The sequence below is a fragment of the Monodelphis domestica genome, chromosome X, assembly GCF_027887165.1.
Source record: "Monodelphis domestica isolate mMonDom1 chromosome X, mMonDom1.pri, whole genome shotgun sequence".
Classification (NCBI taxonomy): Eukaryota; Metazoa; Chordata; class Mammalia; order Didelphimorphia; family Didelphidae; genus Monodelphis; species Monodelphis domestica.
Genome location: NC_077235.1, coordinates 3843138 through 3865068, shown reverse-complemented (window position 1 = coordinate 3865068; position 21931 = coordinate 3843138). Strand labels below are relative to the sequence as shown.

At 55.1% G+C, this 21931-nt stretch overlaps 1 protein-coding gene across 7 annotated transcripts; it reads right to left on the bottom strand.

The window, feature by feature from the left end:
- Positions 1–936: 936 nt before the first annotated feature.
- LOC100027207 (tumor necrosis factor ligand superfamily member 10-like) lies at positions 937–21454 on the bottom strand. Of its 7 annotated transcripts, XM_056809553.1 has the most exons (9): positions 21257–21454; positions 21064–21125; positions 19288–19736; positions 17584–17704; positions 6412–6558; positions 5988–6024; positions 4705–4821; positions 2113–2551; positions 937–1578 (listed from the first exon to the last, which is right to left on the bottom strand). In XM_056809553.1, the coding sequence occupies exons 4-9, from the start codon at positions 17587–17589 to the stop codon at positions 1026–1028; spliced, it is 1299 nt and encodes a 432-aa protein (XP_056665531.1). In that variant the 5' UTR covers positions 17590–17704; positions 19288–19736; positions 21064–21125; positions 21257–21454; the 3' UTR covers positions 937–1025. The 7 variants fall into 7 exon arrangements, with proteins under 7 accessions (XP_056665531.1, XP_056665532.1, XP_056665536.1 ...); XM_056809554.1 differs by lacking the exons at positions 19288–19736; positions 21064–21125; positions 21257–21454 and having other exon boundaries at positions 17584–18661; XM_056809558.1 differs by lacking the exons at positions 17584–17704; positions 19288–19736; positions 21064–21125; positions 21257–21454 and adding an exon at positions 15863–16249 and having other exon boundaries at positions 2420–2551.
- Positions 21455–21931: the final 477 nt, after the last annotated feature.

The following is a 21931-nucleotide window of genomic DNA, read 5'->3' as shown; positions in this document are numbered from 1 at the left end:
ATGCAGAAAAGAATGGCAGAAGAAGCTGACATTTCAAGGAGGAGAGTGGAGTAGGGAAGCCAGAGCAAGGACAAGACCAAGATGTACCCAGGGAATGACGAGCAACTAACTGCTCCCTTCAGGGTACTGGCTAAGACCTGGTTTTCTACCCATGGCTAATGTGGAAATGGGCCAATGCCACCCAACACATAGAGCAACCTTGTCACTGGGGGATGCCAGGAGGCCATGCCAGGTCCATCTCCAGGGGCCCTGGGCAGCCTAGAGGGGTAGCTCCCTCTGCCCTTGGACTCCCTCTCTCTGAGTGTGAGCTTCCTTTGTCAAAGGCAGGCAGGCAGGAAGCTTCTGGACGTCCCAACTGGTGTGCATCCTACTCAGATGGGGGCGTCAGCAGCTTGGACTGGAAGGCTCCAAGGAAGGTGCGTGCTTGCCTACAGCTTCCTGACTGGCCAAAGGCCTCAAGCCCCTGCAGCTGGGGTGGTGAGGCACTCCTAGGGCTCCACTCGAGGCGCTGACGACTTAGCTGCCCAGCCAGGTCCCTGTTTGCTCTTATAGCATGCTACCACACACACACACACACACACACACACACACACACACACACACACACACACACACACACACACACACACACACACACACGGCCTGGGGAAAGAGGAAGGACCTCGCATTACCTGGCAGAGGAGCGGCTAGCCACGATTCTACCTCTCTGGCTCAGTTCCTCTTGTGAACTTGGGCCCCAGAGGCATGGGAGGGCAGGGCACCTTTTGGACCCTTGGGTTCCCTGGCCTGTAGGATGGGCAGGCTAGAAGCTCCCTCCTGCTTCGAGGCTCCAGTGGAGCAATTACCCAAAGCACCTCTGAGCCCCCTGTGCCAGATGAAGGGAGGGGGTCCCGGGGCAGACTTGTGGCTAGAGATGAGGGCTTAGACCAAGAGGACTCCCGGGAGGGAGGTGGAGAATATGCAGTCCACATTTATTCACAGGCAGACAAATAGAAATGATGGGTGACATGCAGAGGGGGTCTCCCCTAAGAGCTAATACGCCGTGCAGATAAAGGTCGTGTTAGCCTATCGGGCCAGCACCCAGCTCCCACACAGGCTGAAAGCCTTCTAAGGGCCCTGGGATGGAGGGCGGGGTGGGGGCTGGGGATGGGGAGGAGATATGGCTGAAGAGAAAGACAAGGCTGGCCACAGTGACTGAAGCATGGGGGCGAGGGGGCTGGAGCTGGGCCAAACTGTAGGGCCTGGCTTCCTCTGGCAGTGGTAAGCTGTGCTGATGCCTGAATCCCACCCTCACCCCTTTGACTCAGGTAGCAGAGGGTCTCAAGGTCAAGAATGATTGTGGTGGAGCACCCTTGGGTGGCTTCAGGGCCACAGACCAAGGAGCTAGAGCTCGCTATTCTTCTGTTTCCAAGGGTCACTTCCCACAGGGGAAAACATATGCTCTTTCTCACTGGGCCACACCAGGAAAAGGCCCACCTCGAGCTGGCCTCCCACTTTCTCCTGGAGTCGAGGCTTCCAGGAACCAGGGCCCAAGTGCTCTGGGGATCTTTTCTAGGCCATTTGTTGCTTTGAGGACCCCTGAAAGTAGTGAAGAAACATCTGAGTGGGGGTGGGGAGCAGGGCAGGGAGCTGGCCTCCACACCCGGCCTCCTGCTCTATCTGTTTTAAGAGGCCTCTTGCAGACAGCGGATTCTCTGACCTGGGTGGGGGGACCATTGCTCGCTAGGACAACTAGGTAAGGTGCACAGGGCTGTGGCCCACCAACCACCAAGTGCCTCGTCCTTTGCTCAGCCTCCCCTTTAGATAACAGAGGTCCTGTGCCAGGGCATCCCCATTCAGCCTGCCTCCCAGCTAAGGAACGGCGAGAGGGACACAGTGAGCAGAACCATACCACCCCCCCCACTGCCCTCCCCAAGTACCGCCTCGGCGACAAAGGAAAATCCAGTGGCCTTTGAGACCTTCCCAAGCCTGCTTGGGGCAGTGGGTGAACAAGCCCCCCCCCCCCAGGGCCCATTGTCAGGAAGGCCAGCTGTGCCAGTCCAGTGACTCAAGTCAACTTCAGAGGGAAAGGTGGCCCCTAAAACTCCTGAACTGGGGCCCAAGGCTTCTTACACAGCCAAGCGAAACGCCCCAAAGTAGCTGGAGGTGCTGTCAGTGTCATCCACGGCAAGAGAAGAGACAGACACCAGGAGCTCATCTCCGGCTTTCAGCTCAAACAGGCCCCCCTGATAGATGGCGCGGAGGCCATACTCAGCCTCTGGAGACCAGCACTTGGTGGCCACACCTTTAAGGAGCAGGATGGGCTGGCGGTAGGCAGTCTGCCTGCTAATGCACTGTACCAGCTGCTGGCCCGTGGCTTGGGCCCCTTCACCTTCAGCTGGGTAGCGGAAGTAGATCTGAGAGTAGACATAGTACTTGCCCCCTTGGCTGACTCTCAGCACCCCTGCCTTGAAGGTGATGTTCTGCAGGTGGGAGAGCAGGCCTCGAGACTTCCAGTTGTACAGGGGGTAACGGCAGGACTGGGGCAGCTCCCCAAGGTGGTTAAGGTTGCCTAGGGGGAGAAGAACGACATTCGCTTCAACTCAGCACCTCCTAGATGAAGAATAGAGTGGTAAGGCAAGAGACTAGAGGCAGGAACGGTACTAGGCAGGCAGGCAGGCAGGCAGGCAGGCAGAAGGCTCGAATGGAGACTTAGATCCCCCTCCTGGTCACTGGTCTGATCCACCCACGAGAGGAACCATCACCACAACATGGCTGCCGAGTGGGCATCCAGCCTCTAAGGAGGGGAGCACTGCCCGTGGCACCTGAGGGACCTCTCACTGTTACCAAACTTAGCCTGGAGCAGCCTAGATCTCCATCTTTACAAGGCTTTCCACCCCCACCCAACGGAAACCGTCTAATGTCTTCTCCAGTTGGCAGCCCTTCAACTATTCCCACTCCAGTTCTCTTCTCGGCAGTTCCTTTAGCTGCTGCTCATAGTTCCTGGGAAATATGGGGTTCGGACACTAGGGGAGACTTCCACTTTGGCAGGAAGCCCTGCGGTACAAGGAGTGATCCTGGGCTTTTCTTTCTTGCTCTTCCTTCCACTGCCTGCGGTCTTCCTAAGCCAGGACTGCCCTTCCCAGAGCTTTGGGCTAAGTGGGTGGCGTCTCTGGCTCCGAAGTCTCACCAGGCTTCAGATCAAACTCACCCAGCACCTCCTTCTGACTTGTGTCTCCCTCTACTTTACCCCCACCCCACCTTTGCAGCCAGCTAGCCAAACTACTGTCACCCTCAGCAATGGCTCCACCATCTCCTTCCTATCTCTTCCTTTCCATTCCTCCCATCTGCCTCCTACTTCTGGGCCAAGCTTTGAGGTATGCAGTGCTGGAAGGGCCCTTAGGGGCCACCTGGTCCAAGCCCCGTCTTGCAGGGGAAGCACTGGAGTACCTGAAAGGGAGGGGGCCCCCCAGGCAGAACTGGTATATGAAGCCAAGTATCCAGAGACCTTGGTCTAGCCACTTCCAAAGCAGCCTCCTCCTTCGAGTTAGCCTAATCCCCCCCGAGCGTTCCTTTGCTTCAATTCCATAAATAATTATTAAATGCCTACTATGTGCCAGGAGATGCTAAGCTCTTTCCTAGGGCCACTCCACTCCTGGTTGTGTCCAGGAATCCCAACTAGCTGCTGCATGAATTCATTAGTGTCTGGCTCCAGGCTACCCTTGCCAGGTTTCTTCCTACTCGTCCCTTCCTCTTGCCCCAAATGATCCCCTGGCAGCTCTGTCCCACTTCTAATGCACTCCCACCTCCAGGGCTTTGCTTATGCCTTTCTGGGCCTGGAGTGCTCGTAGGCACCTACTCAAATTCAATCCTGCCACTTACTAGCTTCCTGACATCTTGGGCAACTTGCTCGGCCTCTCTGAGTCTGTTTCCTGAATCCGTCCAATACCAGATTTTACCTGCCAAGATTCTTAGAAGGCTGAACAGGCCTTAGTACCCCCTGGGCACCGTCTGCTCTTCACATGTGGGCAGCTGGTGATCCCTGCGTGAGCTCCCAGTAGGAGCTTTGCGAAGGCCCCTCAGACAATCATGGCTTCCAGGGGCCTCACTCGCCCGTGTTTCATTCAGTGTCTAACAATGCATATAGCTCTGACTGGACGCGGGGCACGGCACCCACGACATGGCATCGTGGCTCCTAGGGGTCTGTCAGGGCAGATGGGAACCTTGGTACCCCCTTATACTAGGACACAGAGCTGAGACTCCTTGGGTTTTGTTACTCATGAGATAACTGAGGCCCAGTCAGACAAGGGGAAATGTCTCACTCCAGGTCACTCAGTTGCAGAGCCAGGATTCAAACCCAGATCCTCCCCATCCCTGCTACTTTGGTTTGCTTTCTCCAACTGGACAGAAAACTCCTGCAGAATTGGGACCTCATTTGTACCTTGGCCTCCTCCATTGACTGAGCTGCCGACTGATGCCAAGGGAATATCGATTGCCTGAGGCCCTCACACCATTTGGACAGAAGCACAGGGAGAGAGAGGGGGCCTCTTGTGCCCCTGGGGAGTGTGTGCGGTGGGGTGCTCTTGGCTGCTACACCAGCCTCCTATGTCCTTGCTACAAGTAAGATGGGAAGGCTTGCTGCTAGGGCCCGTTCTTCTGAGGACCAGGCAGAGCAGAGGTTCAGGGGGCAAGGCTGGCGGGCGAGCCTCTAAGGCCTGCACTCACCCACACTGGCTGAGTTGTAGGGGATGAGGGTGACGTGGGCCGAGGGCTGAGCTCCTCCAGAGAAGGGGGGTGTCATCGGTGGTTGCCCCTCCACATTGGCAGAATTACCGGTCAAACCTGCAGAAAAAGTAAGTGACCAAGAGCTGCAGGTAAAAGAGTGGAGGCTGTGATATGCCCCCTTGCCCTGACTCCCCTTTTCAGGTTGGGCAGGAGGAGATCTGAAGGGCCAAAGCACAAAGGTGGGGTGGCCAGGGGAGGGAGAGAGAAACCGTCTCAGATGAGATGACCCAGAGACCTTGAGCCAAAGTCCCAGGTGAAGAGGCAGCCCCTCCCCAGAATTCCCGGCAGCTACCTCTACACGTCCATGATAAGGACGTTCCTTATCATGTCACCTTAAGTGACTTGCCCAGAGTCACCCAGCTGCTGAGTCTGAAACTGAAGTGGACCCCAGCTCCCCTCTACTCCACAGCCAGGGTTCCTCGGGGCACACAGCGGCAGGCCTTTAAGGATACCACTAGGGAGAAGGTCAATGGAAGGCAACAGCCTCGAGGGAATGGCACACCTCGCCATTTCTCCCTGCAAACTGCCTCTCCTGTGTCCTTTCCACCGCCGCCGCCATCCTGAAGCAGGGCTCCGTTGCCCACCTCTCCCTTGGGTTCCTGAAATGGCTTCCTTCTTCCCCCAAAGGTCCAAGCAGGCTCTTTGGCACTGGAATCTCACCGTAGGCCCCCAGAGGCCCAGGTTGCCACCCCGATCACTGGCCATCTCGGGAGGAGCTCAGGCCTGCACCCCCATGGCCCTCTCCCCACCCCATCTCCTTGAGGACACTTCAGACAGCAGCTTCGAGGGGAACCCTCCTGCCCTCCCTCACTCCCCTGCATTCATTGATCAGCAGACTGTTTCACATCGGACGCACTTACTAAGAGCTTTTCTCATTCATTCAACCTCATAATTAAGCACCAGCCAGCTAAAAAGTGCCTGTTCTAGACACTGGGAGCAAAGAATTCAGGTCAGAGCTGGTGGTCCTGGAGTCTGGAAGACTGGAATTTGAATCCAGCCTCAGCCACTCCCTAGCTAAGTAACCTTGGGCAAGTCATGTAACAGCCACCTGCCTCAGTTTCCTCATCTGTTGAATGGGGTGAAGAATGCCACCCACCTCCCTAGCATTGTGTTGTAGCTCAAATGAGCTCCCAGAGCCACAGTGTTGCCAAGCTCCAAGTTCTCTGGCATTCTGAGGGTCTCCCTAAGGGGGCTGGCTCGGGAGCCTCAGAGAATCTGCTCACCTTTCTGGAAACTCCTGTGCAGAAGGTTTTCAGTCACCTGGGGAAAAGGGGCAGGCGTGAGAGAGGCCTGAGCTGAGCTGTCCAAAATCAGCCAGTCAGTCTACACCCAGACCATGTGCCAGCCACCATCCTCCCGTCCTTGGCCGCCTCCAAAGCAGGAGGGGACACCCATCTATGCAAAGAAGCCAGCGTTGAGCTGAGTCCTGGAGGCAACCAGGGATGCTGCCAAGAGGCTGAAGGAAGGAGGGCGACCTTCTAGGCAGGGACTACAGGGAGTTAGTACAAAGGTCACGTGTCCCAGAAGAGCAAGGAGGCCACATTGGCTGGCCGGCCCACAAAATGCACCCAGAGTGATATGGAAGAAGACTGGTGCCACATGACTGACTGACAGAAAGGAAGGTGGCTTCTCCCCCAGGCCACTCACCGAGCCCACGTAGGACCGGATGCTGCTCATGAGTTTGAGGCATGTCTGGTTGTTGGGCAGTTCCTCCAGGCTGGGGGTCTCCTGCAGGCTGCTAATGAGCTGGAGACATTTCAGCTCCTCTGGAATTCCCTGGCTCTGGACCTTTAGCTAAAGACAGACAGACACACCACAAGCTCCCACGGAGTCCGACATGGATTTGACAGCCCACTGCGTGACTCCGGAACCTCACTTCATTCATCCAAAAAATGGGTCTAGGAATGCCTGCTACTGCCAAGGGAAGATGGAGGAGAATCCAAGAGGAGCTCTCACAACGTGGACTGACCTCCGAGCCAAGAAGAAAACAAGGTTTGGAGAAAGGCTGACGGAAGAAGAGCCTGCAGAAATGTTCAGGGAACCAAACTGAACGGGACGCCATGCAGGCCACAGCCTTCCTCTGGGAATTCGGGCTTCTCAGCAGGTCTAGGCCAAGGCAGACCAGCGAAAAACATCAATTTGGTCATTCCTGTCAGCAGCACCCACCCACCCAATCAGGCACCCAGCCTGGACTGCTCCCTGGGACCCAGATTCTTCCCACCTAGCAAAACCTCACATCCTCTGAGGGTCCAGCTTTGTAGTGGCCCACTTGGCATCCTACCTTGACTGCACTGTCCTTCCACCCCCCAGCCCCATCCCATTCATCTGGCACTGCCGCGGCTCTTCAGATGCCGTCTGGAGATCCCTGCCAGCCTCTGACGCCATTCCAGAGCCCGGACGCAGACCTCGCATTTCCAATACAGTCAACACAAGCCAGAGAAGAGTGTAAAGGGGGCCCACCAGGGGCACATGGGAACTGATGACATCAGTGTCCTGCCGGGTGGGTCTCCTTTGGAACATTCAGGGCTGGTAAACTGAGTCCAAAGACACCATGCTCTCTGGCCCCCTCCACTCTATTCCCCTTCTGTCTCTGCCCCAGCCATGTCTCTCCCTCTCTCTCTCCCTATACCTCTGTCTCTCTCTCTCTCTCTCTCTCTCTCCTTCAGTCTCTCTGTGTGTGTCTCTTTCTCTGCCTGTCTCTCTCTTCCTATCTCTTCCTCAGTCTCTCTCTCTCTGCCTCAGTCTCTCACTCTGTGTCTCTCTCTCTTCTCTCTGTGACTCATTTTCTCTTCTCTGTCTCTCATCCTCAGTCTCCTTCTCTCTGACTCAGTGTCTCTTTCCCTCTCTGTCTTTGTATCTCTCTCTCTCTATCTATCTTTCTCTGTCTCTTTCTCAGTCTTTTTCTCCCTTTCTTCTTCAGTCTGTCTCTCTCCCTCGGTCTTTTCTCCCCCCTCCCTCAGACTCTCTCTGTCTCTCCCTCTCTCAGTCTCTCTCTTTCTCTGTCTCTCTTCTTCAGTATCTCTCTGCCCTTGTCTCTTTCTCTCTCCCTCTCTTTCTCTCTCCCTCATTCTCTCCCTTTATCTCTTTTTCTGTCTCTCTCTCCCTCAGTCTCTTTCTCTCTGCCTCAGTATCTTTCTCTATCTCTTTCCTTTTTTCTCTCTCCCTGTGTCTCTTTCTCCCTCCCTCAATATCTCTGTCTCTCTCCCTCAGTCTCTCTCAATCTCTTTCTCTCTCAGTCTCTGTCTCTCTTCCTCACTTTCTCTCTCTCTTCTCTGTCTCTCTGCCTCAGATTCTCTGTCTCTCTGCCTCAGTCTCTCCTTTTCTTCTTCAGTCTCTGTATCCCTCCCCCAGTCTCATTCTTTTTCTCTCTTCCTCAGTGTCTCTCTGCCTCAGTCTCTCTCTCCCTCTCAGTCTTTCTCTATCTCCCTCTTCCGCATTCTCTTTCTGTCTCTCTGTCTTCTTCAGTCTCTCTGTCTCTCTCCCTCAGTCTCTCAGCGTCTCTTTTTCTCTCTCTCTCAATCCTTCAGTTCTCTCTCCCTCAGTCTTTCTTTTTCTTTCTCACTCTGTCTCTCTCTCTTGCTCTCTTCTCTCTCTCTCACTCTCTTTTTCTCTCAGTCTCTCTGTCTCTCTTCCTCAGTCTCTCTCTGCCTCAGTCTCTTTCTCTCCTCTCTCTCCCCCTCTCCGTCTCTCTTTCCCCCTCTGTCTCTGTGTCTCTCTCCCTCTCCCTGTCTCTCTTAGTGTTTCTCTCTCCCTCATTCACTCTCTTCCTCTCTCTGTCTCCCTCTCCCTCAGTCTCTTTCTCAAACTCTCTCTTCCTTAGTCTCTCATTCTCTATCTCTTTCTCTCTCTCTTCCCCAGTCTCTCTCTGCCTCAGTCTCTCTTTCTCCCTTTCAGTCTTTCTATATCTCACTCTCTTCCACATCTCTCTCTCTCTCTGTCTCTGTCTCTGTCTCTCAGTCTCTGCCTCAGTCTCTGTCTCTCTCTCAGTCTCTTTATCTTTCTCTGCCTCAGTTTCTCTCTCTCAATCCCTCAGTTCTCAGTCTTTCATTTTTATTCTCACTCTGTCTCTGCCTCAGTCTCTTTTCTCTCTGTCTCAGTCTCTCTCTTCTAAATTCTGTCTTTCTTCCTCAGTCTGTCTCTCTTCTCTCTGTCTCTGTCTTTCTGTCTCCCTCTCTTTCTCTCTCTGCCTCTCTCCATCTTTCTCTCCATCTCTCTTTCCCCCTCTGTCTCTCTGTGTGTGTCTCTCTCTCCCTCAGTCTCTGTCTCTCTCTCAGTCTCTCTCTCTCAGTCTCTCATTCTCTCTTCCTCAGTCTCTCACTCTCTCTTTCTCAGTCTCTTTCTCTCTTTCTCTAAGTCTTTCCCTCAGTCTCTCACTCTCTTTTTCTCTCTCTTCCTCAGTCTCTCTTTCTCTGTCTTTCCCTGTCTCTCTCTTCCTCAGTCTTTCTCTTCTTCAGTTTCTCTCTTCCCCAGTCTCTCTCAGTCTCTCTCTCTTCCTCAATCTCTCTCTGTCTCAGTCTCACTTTTTTCTATCCCTCAGTTTCTCTCTCCCTCAGTCTTTCTTTCTCAGTCTCTTTTTTCTCTGTCTCATTCTCTCAGTCTCTCTTTTTCTCTCTTGTCCCCAGTCTCTCTCTGTCTCAGTCTTTCTCCCTCTCAGTCTTTCTATATCTCTCTTCCTTATTCTCTCTCTCAGTCTTTCTCTGCCTCAGTCTCTCTCTCTTTTGCCATCGATCACTCATTTTCTATCTCCCTCAGTCTTTCTTCCTCAGTCTCTCTCTCCCTCAGTCTCTCTCTCTCAGCATCTTTTTTCTCTCTTCCTCAGTCTCTCTTTCAATCCCTCAGTTCTCTCTCCCTCAGTGTTTCTTTTTCATTCCTGCTTTAGTCTCTCTCTCTTCCTCAGTATCTTTTCTCTCTCTGTCTCTCTCTTCTCAGTCTCTTTCACTCACTCTGCCTCTTCTTCAGTCTCTGTCTTTCTTCCTCAGTCTCTCTCCATTTTCTCTCTCTCCCTCAGTCTCTTTCTCTGTCTCTCTCTCCCTCAGTCTCTTTCTCAATCTCTCTCTTCCTCAGTCTCTTTCTCTCTCTGTCTTTCTCTCTCCCTCAGTCTCTTTCTCAATCTCTCTCTTCCTCAGTCTGTCTCTGCCTCTCAATCTTTCTCTATCTCTGTCTCTTTCTCTGCCTCAGTCTCTCTCTGTCTCTCTCCCTGTTTCTGCCTCAGTCTTTCTCAATCTCTCTCTTCCTATCTCTGTCTCTCTCTTTCTCTCTTCAGTCTATCTTTCTCTCTTTCTGTCTCTCTCCCTCAGTCTCAGCATTTCTCTTTTTTCTCTTTCTCAATTCCTCAGTTCTCTTTCCCTCAGTCTTTCTTTTTCATTCTCACTCTCTCAGTCTCTCTCTACCTCAGTTTCTTTCACTCTCTCTCTTCTTTAGTCTGTCTCTCTCTGCCTCAGTCTCTCTCTCTTCTCTCTCTCCCTCAGTCTCTCTTTCTCTCTCAGTCTCTCTTCCTCAGTGTCTCTCTCTCTTCTGTCTCTCTGCCTCAATCTCTCTCTCTCCCTCTCTCTCTTTCCCCCTCTGTCTGTCTTTGTGTCTATCTCCCTGTCTCTCTCTCCCTCATTTGCTCTCTCCCTCTCTGTGTCTCTTTCTTTCTCCCTCAGTCTCTTTCTCAATCTCTGTCTCTCTCTTCTCTCTGTCTCCCTCAGTCTCTCTTTCTCTATCCCTCAGTTTCTCTCTCCCTCAATCTTTCTCAGTATCTCTGTCTCTCTCTTTCTCAGTCTCTTTTTCTCTCAGTCTCTTTCTCTGCCTCAGTCTCTCTCCTCTCTTTTTCAGTTGATCCTTCTCTCTGTGTGTGTCTCTGTCTGTGTCTCTGTCTCCCCCTTTCCTTTCTGTCTCCCTCTTCTCTTTCTGTCTCTCTCTCCACCCCCTCAGTTTCTTTCCCTCGGTTTCTCTCCCTTAGTCTCTCCCTATCTCTGTCTCTCTCTCCCTCAGTTGCCCTCTTCCTCTTTGTCTCTCTTTCTCTCTGTCTGTCTTTCTCTGCCTCAGTCTCTCTCCCTCAGTCTCTGTCTCTCTCATCAGTCTTTGTATCTTTCTGTCTTTCTTCTTCAAGTCTCTCTTCTTCAGTCTCTGTCTCTCTCTCTTCCTCAGTCTTTTTTCTCTCTGTTTCTGCCTCAGACTCTCTCTCTTCTTTCTGCTTCAGTCTCTGTCTCTTTCATTCTCCCTCAGTTTCTTTCTCTCTTTATCTCTCCCTCAGTCTCTCTTTCTCAGTCTCTCTCTTCCTGTCTCTCTTCTCTCTTCCTCAGTCTCTGTCTCTCTGTTTCTCATCTCTCTCTCTTTCCCTCTGTGTCTCTGTCTCTGTGTCTCTCCCTCAGTCTCTTTCTCTCTCAGTCTCTATTTCTCAGTCTCTCTCACTATCTCTCTTCCTCAGTCTCTCTTCTCCCTGCCTATGTCTCTCTCTTTCTCTCTCTCTCCCTCTCCTTCTTTCTCTGTCTCTCTTTTCTTCTCTGTGTGTGTGTCCTCCCTCTCAGTTTCTCCCTGTGTCTCTCTCTCCCTCAGTCTATCTCTCTCTGTCTTTCTGTCTCTCTCTCCCTCGGTCTCTATTTCTCTCTGCATCAGTCTCTCTTTCTCAGTCTCTGACTCTCTTTCTCTCTCTCAATTCCTCTCACTCTCTGTTTCTTTTTCTCTCTTTCTCAATCTCTTTCTCTCTTCCTTCGTCTCTCTGTCTCTCCCTCAGTCTCTCTTTCTCTCTCTCCTTCAGTCTTTCTTTCTCTCTGTCTCTCTCTGCCTCAGTTGCTCTCTCCTCTCTCTTCTTCAGTTTCTTCTCTCTCTCTCTCCCCCCCTTCACTCTGGCCATGACCCACATTCTGCACAATCCCCACCTCCTACTTGCTTCCTTTATTTCTCAGACTCTTGGTCTTCTCTCTTGCTCCTTTGGAGGTACCACGATTGTCCTCAGGTCAGTGGCTGCCATTCAATGGAAGGTCAGATTTGCTGCAGTGACCAGTGCCATGATGCTGAGGCTTAAGTAGCTCTCAGAGGTCCGTGCTTTGAGATCCAATTATGGCACACAAAGGCCACAGCGTCAGGCCCTGACCCAGACACCAAAAGCAAGCCTGTATCCAATAAAGCAGCAAGGTGAGAGCCCTGATCCCAGCCAGCAGGGAGCCACAGGGCAGTGAGCAGGCGGATAGACAAGAGCTAGGCCAGCAAGGAGGCGATGCCAATCTACCTTCTCACAGTGTCTCCGTGCTGTTGGTTTAGGAGCTCAGCAAACTGCCCTGGAGACCTCAGCAGCCCCCAAATGAATGAAAAAAAGCAGAGAATAGCATCTTGGGGCCTAGTAGGGCCACACCATTGGAAGAGGCGCTTTCAGACAGCTGGGAAGAGCCAATGGACTGGAGACAGCTGCTGTACCCCTGGCAAATATACGCAACCGACATGAGGAACAGGAAGAGCCTGGCAGCCCTGAAGGGTAGGAAAAGGAAGACCAGCACCGAAGTCCCAGCGTGGGATTTCAGCCTGAGCTGGCTCAGGACTGGGCCTGCAGCCCCCGAGGAACAGGAACATCGTTTACTGGCTGGTTTATCTGAGGACTATGTTTGGAGGCAGTGAGGTGTCGTGGAAAGAGGACAGGATGAGGGAGTCAGGATCTGGATTCAAATCCTCCTTCTAACACTTAGAAGCTGTGTCTGAGCCCTGTTCCCGGAGCCTTCCTTATGCGCAAGATAGTTCATTGGCATCTCACATGGTCGTCGTGAGGCTCAAAAAGATCAGTCCAAACCTGAGTAAGGGCCCATTGTGCTTTGGTGTTTTTCCTGGTTTTCAAGGAAAGAGGATTCACTTCCAAGGTGGTGCCAGGGAAAATGCAAAATCTCCTCCTCAGCCCCTACCGTGGCTGGCCGTGGATTCCAGCAATGCATGAAAGTGAGTCCAATAAATGCTATTAGCCTGGCAACCTGGCCCAGCCCAGCTCCAATTCAGGGCTCCTTGGGACCAAGACCTCGTCCTTGACGCCAGCTCCAGGAACTGGCTCCTTCCTGTGGGCCCCGAGAGCTGGCTGAGGCTGAGCCCTCCCAGGGACTGAAGATCGTGACTCAGTGAGTCAGTGAGGCTTTGGAACCATCTGGAGCGTGGCAGAGATTTCCAAGTGAAGCGGGACCTCGAGAGATCCTGTGGTGCGGTCCCTCTCAGGCAGAGCTGGATGACCCAGGGCTGTGCACTACGAATTGTGAGAAGCCCTCTCTGTTGTCTCCCCATTGAACAAGCAAACCCCCAGGGCCCAGAGTTACAGGGTCTCGCAGCTCTCTTGGCTCCAAGTTCATGTTCTTCCCCACCCTGTAATGTTCTGATGGCCACTGCTAGCCCCACAGAACCTGGCCATGGATGGCACATGCAGATACATTTACAATGGCCGGGACTATCTTAAGCAAGCCAGGCTTACATGGTCTAGTCAAGCGCAAGTGGCTAAGGCAGATCAAGAAGCCAGTTTTCCTCGGACTCCAGATGGAAGGTGCCCTCTTATCACAGCACCCCGTCTGCCCCGGCCCCAACCCTTCCTCACCTGGTCCCTGTGCCAGGCCACCCATGTGATCCACAGCCAGACTTCCTGACAGAAACTCTGCCCAGCAGTCTAGGCCTCCTCCCAGCCCAGAGCTCGGCCACCAAGTACATGCTGTAAGGACATGAAGGCTCTAGCGAATGGGGCCTGTGACTGGCCTAGTAATAGAACCTCAATTCCTCCTGCACCCAGAGGCCCAAAGGGATAGGGAATGAGCACCTCAGCCCAGAAAGCCAGCCGAGGAAACAGGAGTCAGGATCTGGACAGTCTGATCTGGAAGCTTGTGCTGGGCCTCCTTTTGACTTCTCTGCAGTCTTCGTCTTCCCTGAGCCCTCCCCAGTCACTCTGTGCAGGTCTGGCAATGAGGCTGGGCCCCCAAGTGCACTGGAACCACCAGCTACTTCCACAGGTATTGTTCTCCTTCAGCCTGTCCTCTCTGGAGGGTCAAGGCTCCAGCGGAGGCGGCCAACTGTATTGGCACATGGCCACTCATCCGGGGGTCAAGGAGGCGCCTTCTACCAGAGACTGAAATGAAGGGAGATGGCAGGAAATCTCCAAAAGGAGAGACACAGAGACACACCCTCGGGTTTGAAGGCAATCAGCAAATGGTCCTTATCACCAAGAGAGATGGAGCAGGACTGGCCTGGATTTGGGGCCGAGGACCCAAGGCCAAACCCAGCTTCACTGCCTACTCTGGGTGACCTCCGGCACATCACTACTTCTCTCTGGGCCTCAGTTTCCTCATCTGTAAAATGAGCTACAAGGGGCCATCCAGCTCTTGATCCTAGAGCTTCTGGTGTCTTAGAGGAGAAGGGAGAAAGAAGCAGGCTTTGGACCAATCCCTCGGTCCACTGTGCCTAGGGTAACAGGGAAGCTGGCCTAGTGTTCTTATTAAGTGCCATTGATGCCTTTGAGATTCAAATGAGCCACGTCTGGAAATTAGCCAAGGAATGGTGAGGCTGTTTGGCCTGCCTCCATCCTGTATGTCCACGGTTGCTTGTGTGTGGCCTCCCCCATTAGAACAAGGGCTCCTTGAGAGCGGGGACCAAGGCTTCGGTTGTCTCTGTGTTCCCCTGGCTTAGTCTAGTGCTAGGGGCATACTTACTGCTGGCTGACCAGCATAAATCCACCTTCCATCTTGGAATCAATCCTGTGTATTGGCTCCACGGCAGAAGAGTGGTTAGCGCTGGGCCATGGGGGTGAGTGACTTGCCCAGGGTCACCCAGCTGGGAAGTGTCTGAGGCCACATCGGAACCCAGGACCTCCCCTCTCTAGGCCTGGCTCTCCATCCAGTCTCCCCTGGCATGCCTCTGTCAAAATCGGCCCACAAAGCAAGTAGCAGGAACTGTAAGGTAGGGCTTTGCAGCAGCTGTGAGCCTGGGCAGGTAGAGGGGCAAAGCTTGCTGGGGCAGCAAGGCAGGGATGGCCAGGGATGGAGAAGGAAGGGAGAGCCAAAGGCAGGCTGAGGGAAAGGAGACAGCTCCTCGGCTGGGTAACTTGCAGGGTTCCCCAATCCCGGCCACTTACCGCCTGGGACAAGCAGCCAGGACTGCCAGTGTCCCCTGACCCCAAGTGGAAGAGCTCTGGGCTTGGAGGCCGCAGGGGTGCAGTCAAAGGAGGACCCGCCCAGGCTCAGGTGCTCTGGAGGAGGAGGGCCTCCCTGAAGCCCGCCAAGCGGCCAGGCTCTCCCCAAGGGGAGGTGAAGCCGCCCTTCCACAGAAGGGCCCGCCAGCCCCTGAAGGAACGGAACAGCAGCGAGGCCCCGCTCCTGAGGTCAGCTGACCAAGGGTGGCGAAGGAGGAAGTAGCAAGCAGTCTCTGGGAACCTCGAGGACAGCCTGGCGGAGACAGACAGATCACAGAGAGCCTCGGGAGGCAAAGAAAGCAGTCGGGAAGCAGAGCTGCTGGTGTGCCCCAGGCGGAAGGTCTCTCAGCATCGGCCAGTGGGAGAGGAGAGCTGCCCCAGGTGTAGCCAGGCCCTTTAACAAGCTGAGGTGAGCAGGGCTCTGGCCAGAAAAGAAAGCTAGAGGCCCGAATGCTTAGGACACCTCGGTGGTACTGTGCACAGAGCACCAAATCGGGAATCCCCAGGACCTGGGTTCGAGTCTGCCCTCTGACCGGTCCTGCCTCGGTGACTGTGGACAGATCACTTAGCCTTTGGCTGCCCCTCGTCTTGGAATTGACACTAAGACAGGAAGCAAAGGCTTCCGAAAGCAAACAAGAGGAAAGACTCCGAAACGCTTCCTCTCCACTTGGGGAAGGGGCTTCGCCACAGACCCACCTCCCCAATTTGGCCCCGAGAGAAGGACTCGGGTTCTAATCTTGGCTATTCCTATCTGCGCTCCGGCCTGTCTAGCCGCGGGGGTCCTGTGCGCTGGCCATCCGGACTCAGCCTACCCGACCTCCAAGCCCGGCGGCCCGTTTCGGACGCGCAGGAGGAAGAGCTCCCGCATTAGTGCCGGGCTCGCCCGTTTCAGCCCGCGGGCTTTCCTTTATTACCACACACCTGCCCTTTGTCCCGCCCCGCCCCAGCCCTTCTCCCAGGCTCCCGACTCACCCTGGAAATGGACGAGGTGAAATAGAGGAAGAGGCCGGTGGCGGAGGCCACCTGCAGGGCCAGCACGCCCAGCGCCAGCGTGGCGAGCCACACCGGGCTGCAAGCCCTCGCCCTCGCCCGCTTCCTCCTCGAGGCCTCGGGGTCCTCGGCGGCCCCCATCATGCAGGCGGAGGATTCGCTGCTGTCCGATCGGAAGTAGTGCTGGGCAGGGGGCGGCGGGCCCATGACCAGGCCGGGGAGGCAGCCACGGGAGAGGGAGAAAGCTAGCGGGCAGCCCGGCCTGTGGGGACTCCGCTTCGTGCCCCCTCCCAGCTGTCAGCGCCCAACTTCACCGTACGGAGAAGTCGAAACTCCTGGAGGCTCTCCGGGCGCGGCGCGGCGCGGTGTGGCCCCGCCCCGCCCCGCCCCCTCTGCCCTCCCACTCGGGAGCGGCCGTCCGCCGAGATTGTTTACCAGCCAATGACCTTCCGACTACTTGGAGAGTAAAGGCAATCGGTCCTTGGGCTAGCCCGCTGCACCCTGCCCCGGGAGCAAAGTGTCCGAGGCGCCCGCCCGCCCGCCCGAGGGAGAGAGAGGGCTGCCAGGGGCGTCATCCGAGGAAAAGGCGGAAGATGAAGGGAAGTTTCCACTGAAGCCCAGAGCAATCCTTGACTAGCTCGCTTGCTCGCTAGTAAGCAGCCAGTCAAGGACTGGAACTCGGGTCCCCGACCTTGCCACGACGGGCACCTCAGGGCTTCCCTTTCCTTTGCCAGCCTCCGAGGGGCCTGCTTGGGGCCACTGTTGCTGGGACATAGAAGGGGGACAAAAGCCGAGCGAGGCTGGATTCTCCAGGCCTGCCACTGCTTTCCCCTGCCTTGTGGTCCAAGCCCTGCTGGAGGCCTGCGGGAGCTCAGAAGGAGCCTCAGTTAGTGGCCCTCCCTGGGCGAGGCACTTAACCAACGTTTACCCGTCTAACCCGGGCTTGCTGTGCGCATCAACTGAGACATTTGTTCCAAGTTCACTTAGCAAACCCCTGGCACATGAGCAGCCGCTCACTCCATAAACTCAATTTCCTTCTCTAGGAGGGTAAGGGCTGAGCAGGCTGGCCAGGATCCCTTCCAGAGCCTCCAGGCCTCCACTTTGACATGCTCTCAGTGTCTGGGATGTCTCTGGGGATTGCCCAAGCTGGAGCTGCCTCCTCTCCTGGCCCTTCCACACATCCTCAGAGGGCAGAGCCTCCCGATGTAGGAAGATCTCCCATATCCATCTGGAGCCTAACCAGGCCGGGGCAGCAAACGCTCCCTTTTCTGGGCTCGCCATCCCAGGGCGGGAGAACCCTAGTTTGGGGAAAACCTCCAGATCTTTTCCAGAACTGTTTCGCCATGCCTCGCCCTCCCCCACTGCATACGGGAAACCACATGGTATTTACCCATCCTCGTTTGGATCTCTGGTTCTGGATTCCAATCTCTGCTCTCCCTCCCAGCCCTAGCTACACCACCCCCAAAAGGCTCCGGGATGGCTGCCTGGACTTTTACCCTCAGTGAGAAGAAGCTAAGGCCAGACCTGGGGCACTGCCCTGGTGCCCACTTCCCAATTTCAACGAGCCTTTGCTGCTCTAATCACTTGTTCTCCTAAAGCCCAGCCCCTGTGGTGCCTTCCCCTCCCCTCCAACCCCCTTAATGGAGAGCAGCTGAAGAAGCCAAGCTTCAAGATCAGGAACTCCCATAATGACGATGGCTTACCTTCATCAAGTCCTTTTTGTTGCTTAGTTGTCTCTCTCTGTTTTGGTTGGCTTTAGTTGTTTGATGGGGGGACTGGAGTGGTTTGCCATGTCCTTCTCCAGCTCATTTGACAAATGAGGAACTGAGGCACACAAGGGAAAGCAAGCGACTTGGCCGGAGTCACACAGCTAGAAGTAGCGGAGGCTTGATTTGATGAGTCTTCCTGATTCCAGGCCTGGCAACCCTATCCACGGCAGTGCCACCCAGCTGCCCCAAAGGAGCTCTTTAAGGCTTGCCAAATAGTTTCTAAATAATCTTTGGGTGTGTGGTAGCCTCATTTTGCAGATTAAGAAACTGAGAGGGGCTGGGACCCCCTGCCCACTGGCCTGAGCTCGCCAGGGCTCCTCAACAGGTGGATGGCCCCGACATGGAGCCAGAAGACAGCTTTGGAATCAAGGGGCCTGCCAGTGTCCTGCCCCATCTACAGGACTAGGCCTCCCATGAGGCCCAGAACTACCTGCTGCTGCTGCTCTCCCCAAACAGTTGGATCTGAACAGAAGGCTCCAAGCCCGAACTGCTCACTGAGGGAGGGAACTCCTCTAGGTACTGCCTTGCCTGCCCCCTCCCCATATTGGCCAGAGACAGTCAGGTGTGTACAGATCTCTTGCTTTGCTGCTTGGAAGCCCCACTTTGACCAGATGCTAAGAACCATGAGGGGCCTTCCTGTTGTGCTGCTAAGAGACCCTCACTGTATGCTGGGGGACTCCCCACTGCACTGCTCATTGCCCCTCCATCCAGGCTAAACATTGACTAAAGGCCACGCATGCTCAGGAACACTCCCCATTGGGCCACTACTCTCTGAAGGTCTAGTTGGGCCATACACCCAAAGCTCCCCAAGGATCCCAGCTGCCTGGGTAGAGAGGTCTCTCCAGGGTCCTGCTCTGGCCAGGCCCCAGCCCTCCCTGGCCAGAGGCTGCATCCTAAATGGAAACTGAGAGAAGTGTGCAGAGATCAGGGACCTCCCACTATGGCCAGGGGCTGTCCCAGCTGTGCCATTCTGCCTCCATAGCCAGGAGCTGGAGGCTGCCCAAGGGCTGGTCATTCAGGATGGGGGGCCTAGAAGAGCTGTAAGGGATGGCCACTAGGGGTACCTGCTTAGGGAGGGCTCAGGAACACCCTCATGCCAGATGCCATCTACTGAGCGGAGGCTCCCAGCTGTTCTGCTCAGGCATCCACATAAGGCCAGAAGGACTGCCTATTGTGCTGCTGGGTGGGTGGGGGCTCCTTTGTGGATCCCTTCTGTGCTGTCCTGCTCAGGAACTTGCACTGTGTTCAGTGGATCTATTGTCAGGTGCTCAAGCATGCACTGCTGCCCCCTCCCTCCCCCAAGCGGTTTTGGATGGGGGCCTCTGTGAGGGGCGACTCCTCGACTCACTCACTATGCTCCACTGTGGACAGAAGCTGGCTTCCTAGGGATGCCCCCACTGCCAAGGGCCTCCCTCTCTGGCCAGCAGACATCTTCTGAGGAGGGCGGGCGGATGGCTGCTAGGTCTGGGCCTGTTTCAGTCAGAGCCCCGACTTAGAAAGGGCCAGTGTTTCCAGGGGGGACTCTTGACTCTGCTGCTGAGGGCCCACCACTGTGGACTGGGCCTAGCTTAGTAGGGAGGATCCTCTGCTTCCCTGCCTCGGGAGAAGACTCCCTGCCGTGCAGACCAACATGCTCACCCTGTGGACCTGCCACTAAGGAGGCTTGGCAGAAGTCTAAAGGCAGGCCCCGTGCTGTGCTGTGCTGTGCTGTGCTGTGCTGTGCTGCTCTGGGACGCTGCCAGGATGGAAGACTCCCTGCCTGCCGCATCTCAGGGACCAGCCATCCTTCCCCCACTGTGAACCAAAACGTTCTGCCGTGGGAGGATCTCCCACTGGCTTCCTCGGAGCCCCCGCTCTGCTTTCTGGTCAGGGAAATCTGCTGAGAGACTCTCATGCATGTTTCTTCCTCTGTTTGCCACCAGGCTCAAGAAGGATTCGCTCAGAGGAGCAGCTGGGTGGCTCGTGGATGGAGATCCAGGCCAGAGATGGGAGATCCTGGGTTCAAATCTGGCCTCAGACACTTCTCAGCTGGGTGAGCCTGGGCAAGTCCCTTCACCCCCAGTGCCTGGTCCTTAGCACTCTTCTGCCTGGGAACCAACACATGATATGGAAGGTGAGGGATTAAAAAAAAGAAGGATCGGCCTAGGATGGGCTTCCCTGTTGTACAGCTCGGGCATGTCCCCCGCAGCCCCCACTGTGCTGCTCACTGTAGACCAGTTTTGAAGACCCCCCCTGCCACTACTGCCCGTGGATTTATGATTAGGAAGGAGTATGCATAAGTGTAGGCAGAGCATCCAGCTTTTTGGCTCTGCCCCCCCACTGTTGCGGAAGACCCCCTGCTGGGCAGCTCTAGGGTCTCCCCACCCCCACTATTGTCCAATGCTTTCTTTCTAGGGAGCACCCACTGTTGTTACTCAGAGCCTCCCCAGTGTCTTAGGAGGTGGCCCCACTGTGGCCAGGGCTGATCTGCTGACTGGAGAGTCCCCTGGCTACTTGCCCCAGTTTTCCCAGAAAGACCACAAACAACCACAGGGGGAGTCCTTGCTAAGGAGCCCTCCTTTGGCCCAGAGCTGCACCCCTGAGCAGCCGGTAAGAGAGCCTCCATTGGTGTACAGCCCTGGCCGAGGGGTCCCCCTACAGTCAGCCATCCTCCCTCCCTTGGAATACATCCACTGAAGTGAGCACAGTGCTCTGGGTCCTCTGCAGAGAGCCCAGCCTAAGAAGGTGGCCTCAGTCCCTATGGGGAGCCCCAAGCAGCGCAGCAGCTTGGGCATCCTGAGTGTTCCCAAATCGGGAACTCCTGAGCAACAGAGTCTCGGGGAGACTCTGATGAGTATACAGGCCTGGCCATAGGGTGTTTTCAGAGCAGCGCAGCAAGGCCTCCTCCCTCCAAATGAGACTCAGTAAGGAGCCTACCCTGGGCCTATTATTCCTGGTCTTTCTGGGGAAACGGGCCAGTAGCCAGAGGAATCTCCAGTCAGCAGATCAGCCCTGGTCATAGTGGGCCACCTCCTAGCAAAACACCCAGGGCAGCACATGGGAGAGGCCTCCAAAGGAAGGAAGCCGGCTCAGCTCCCAGGAACTCAGGGGATCCTTCCAAGGAACAAAGCTTTTCTCCAGAGTAGGGAGTCCTGATATGCAAAACAGGGAGTTCTGACTGCAAAGACTAGCATGGAGATGCAGGGCCCAGCTTCTACCACCCTCAGCAGCTTCAGGGCCCAACATCAGCCAGAAACTTAAAGCTTTGGCTTCCTCCCTCCATGAGCAAGAAGAAAGCCAAGGAAGCTGCCCACTCTCTAGGCTCTGCTTTCCTCAGCAGCCCGTAGGCTCCATCCATCCATCCATCCACCCTACCATTCATTCATTCATGCATTCAAGAAGGCAGCCAGGCTGGCCATCTCTTTACTACCTCACCATCATTCCAAACTTCTGAGGCCTGGCCTGGCCTGGCCATGGGGAAGAGTGAGGAGGCAGACCTAAGGAGACAATGGGAAGGATCCATTAAGATTTCTCCCAATCCACATCTAGCCATTTCCAGTGAGGAGCCCTGCTCCATCTCTACCCACGTCTGGAGGACAGAGAGCCAGCCAGGCTGCTGTTTCTGTACCTTTCTGGGGGACAAAAGCAGATCGGGCCACCCCCTCCTCCGGCTTCAACCTTCCTCCTCTGTCAGATGGCCTCTTAGGTTCCTTCTGCCTTTAATGGTTTCCGGTTTGGTGGAGTCTCTCACTAGTCCCTGGTCCATACTCTGGAAAAGGAGTCTCCAGAAGTCCCTGTTAGCAACAGTGACCCAGAAAAGTACCCCCCACCCCCACCCTCTCTCCTTGTACCTCATTCAGGAAGTCACTGGCTGTCACTGACTGGAATGTTCTGTGAGGTTTCCATGGCTACTCATCTCCATCCAACTGTCCAGAATGCTGGTGCTCTAGAATGTTCCATCTGCAAACAGACTCCTCCAGGTCACCTACAGGGTCACAGTGCCCTTTGGAGGCAAAAGGCACTCGACTTCCTGTCCCTTCGGGTCTCTGCTGCTCCCTCTTGCCACGCCAGTCCTTGCACTAAAGTGCCTTTTCAGCCTGTTGGCTCCCTGGCCTTGCTTTGGGCCCTGATCCTGGACGCTACCCAGCTGGTTTTTCCTTCAGGAAGTCTAGTGAGCTTCCTGCATTAAGCAATACACAGCCTCCATAGCCTCCATGTGCCTTCCTCTCCCCTCCACCCTGCCTGCCTCCAACATCCCTGCTTTCTCCTGCACCAACTTGTCTATGGGATCTTGGGTTACACC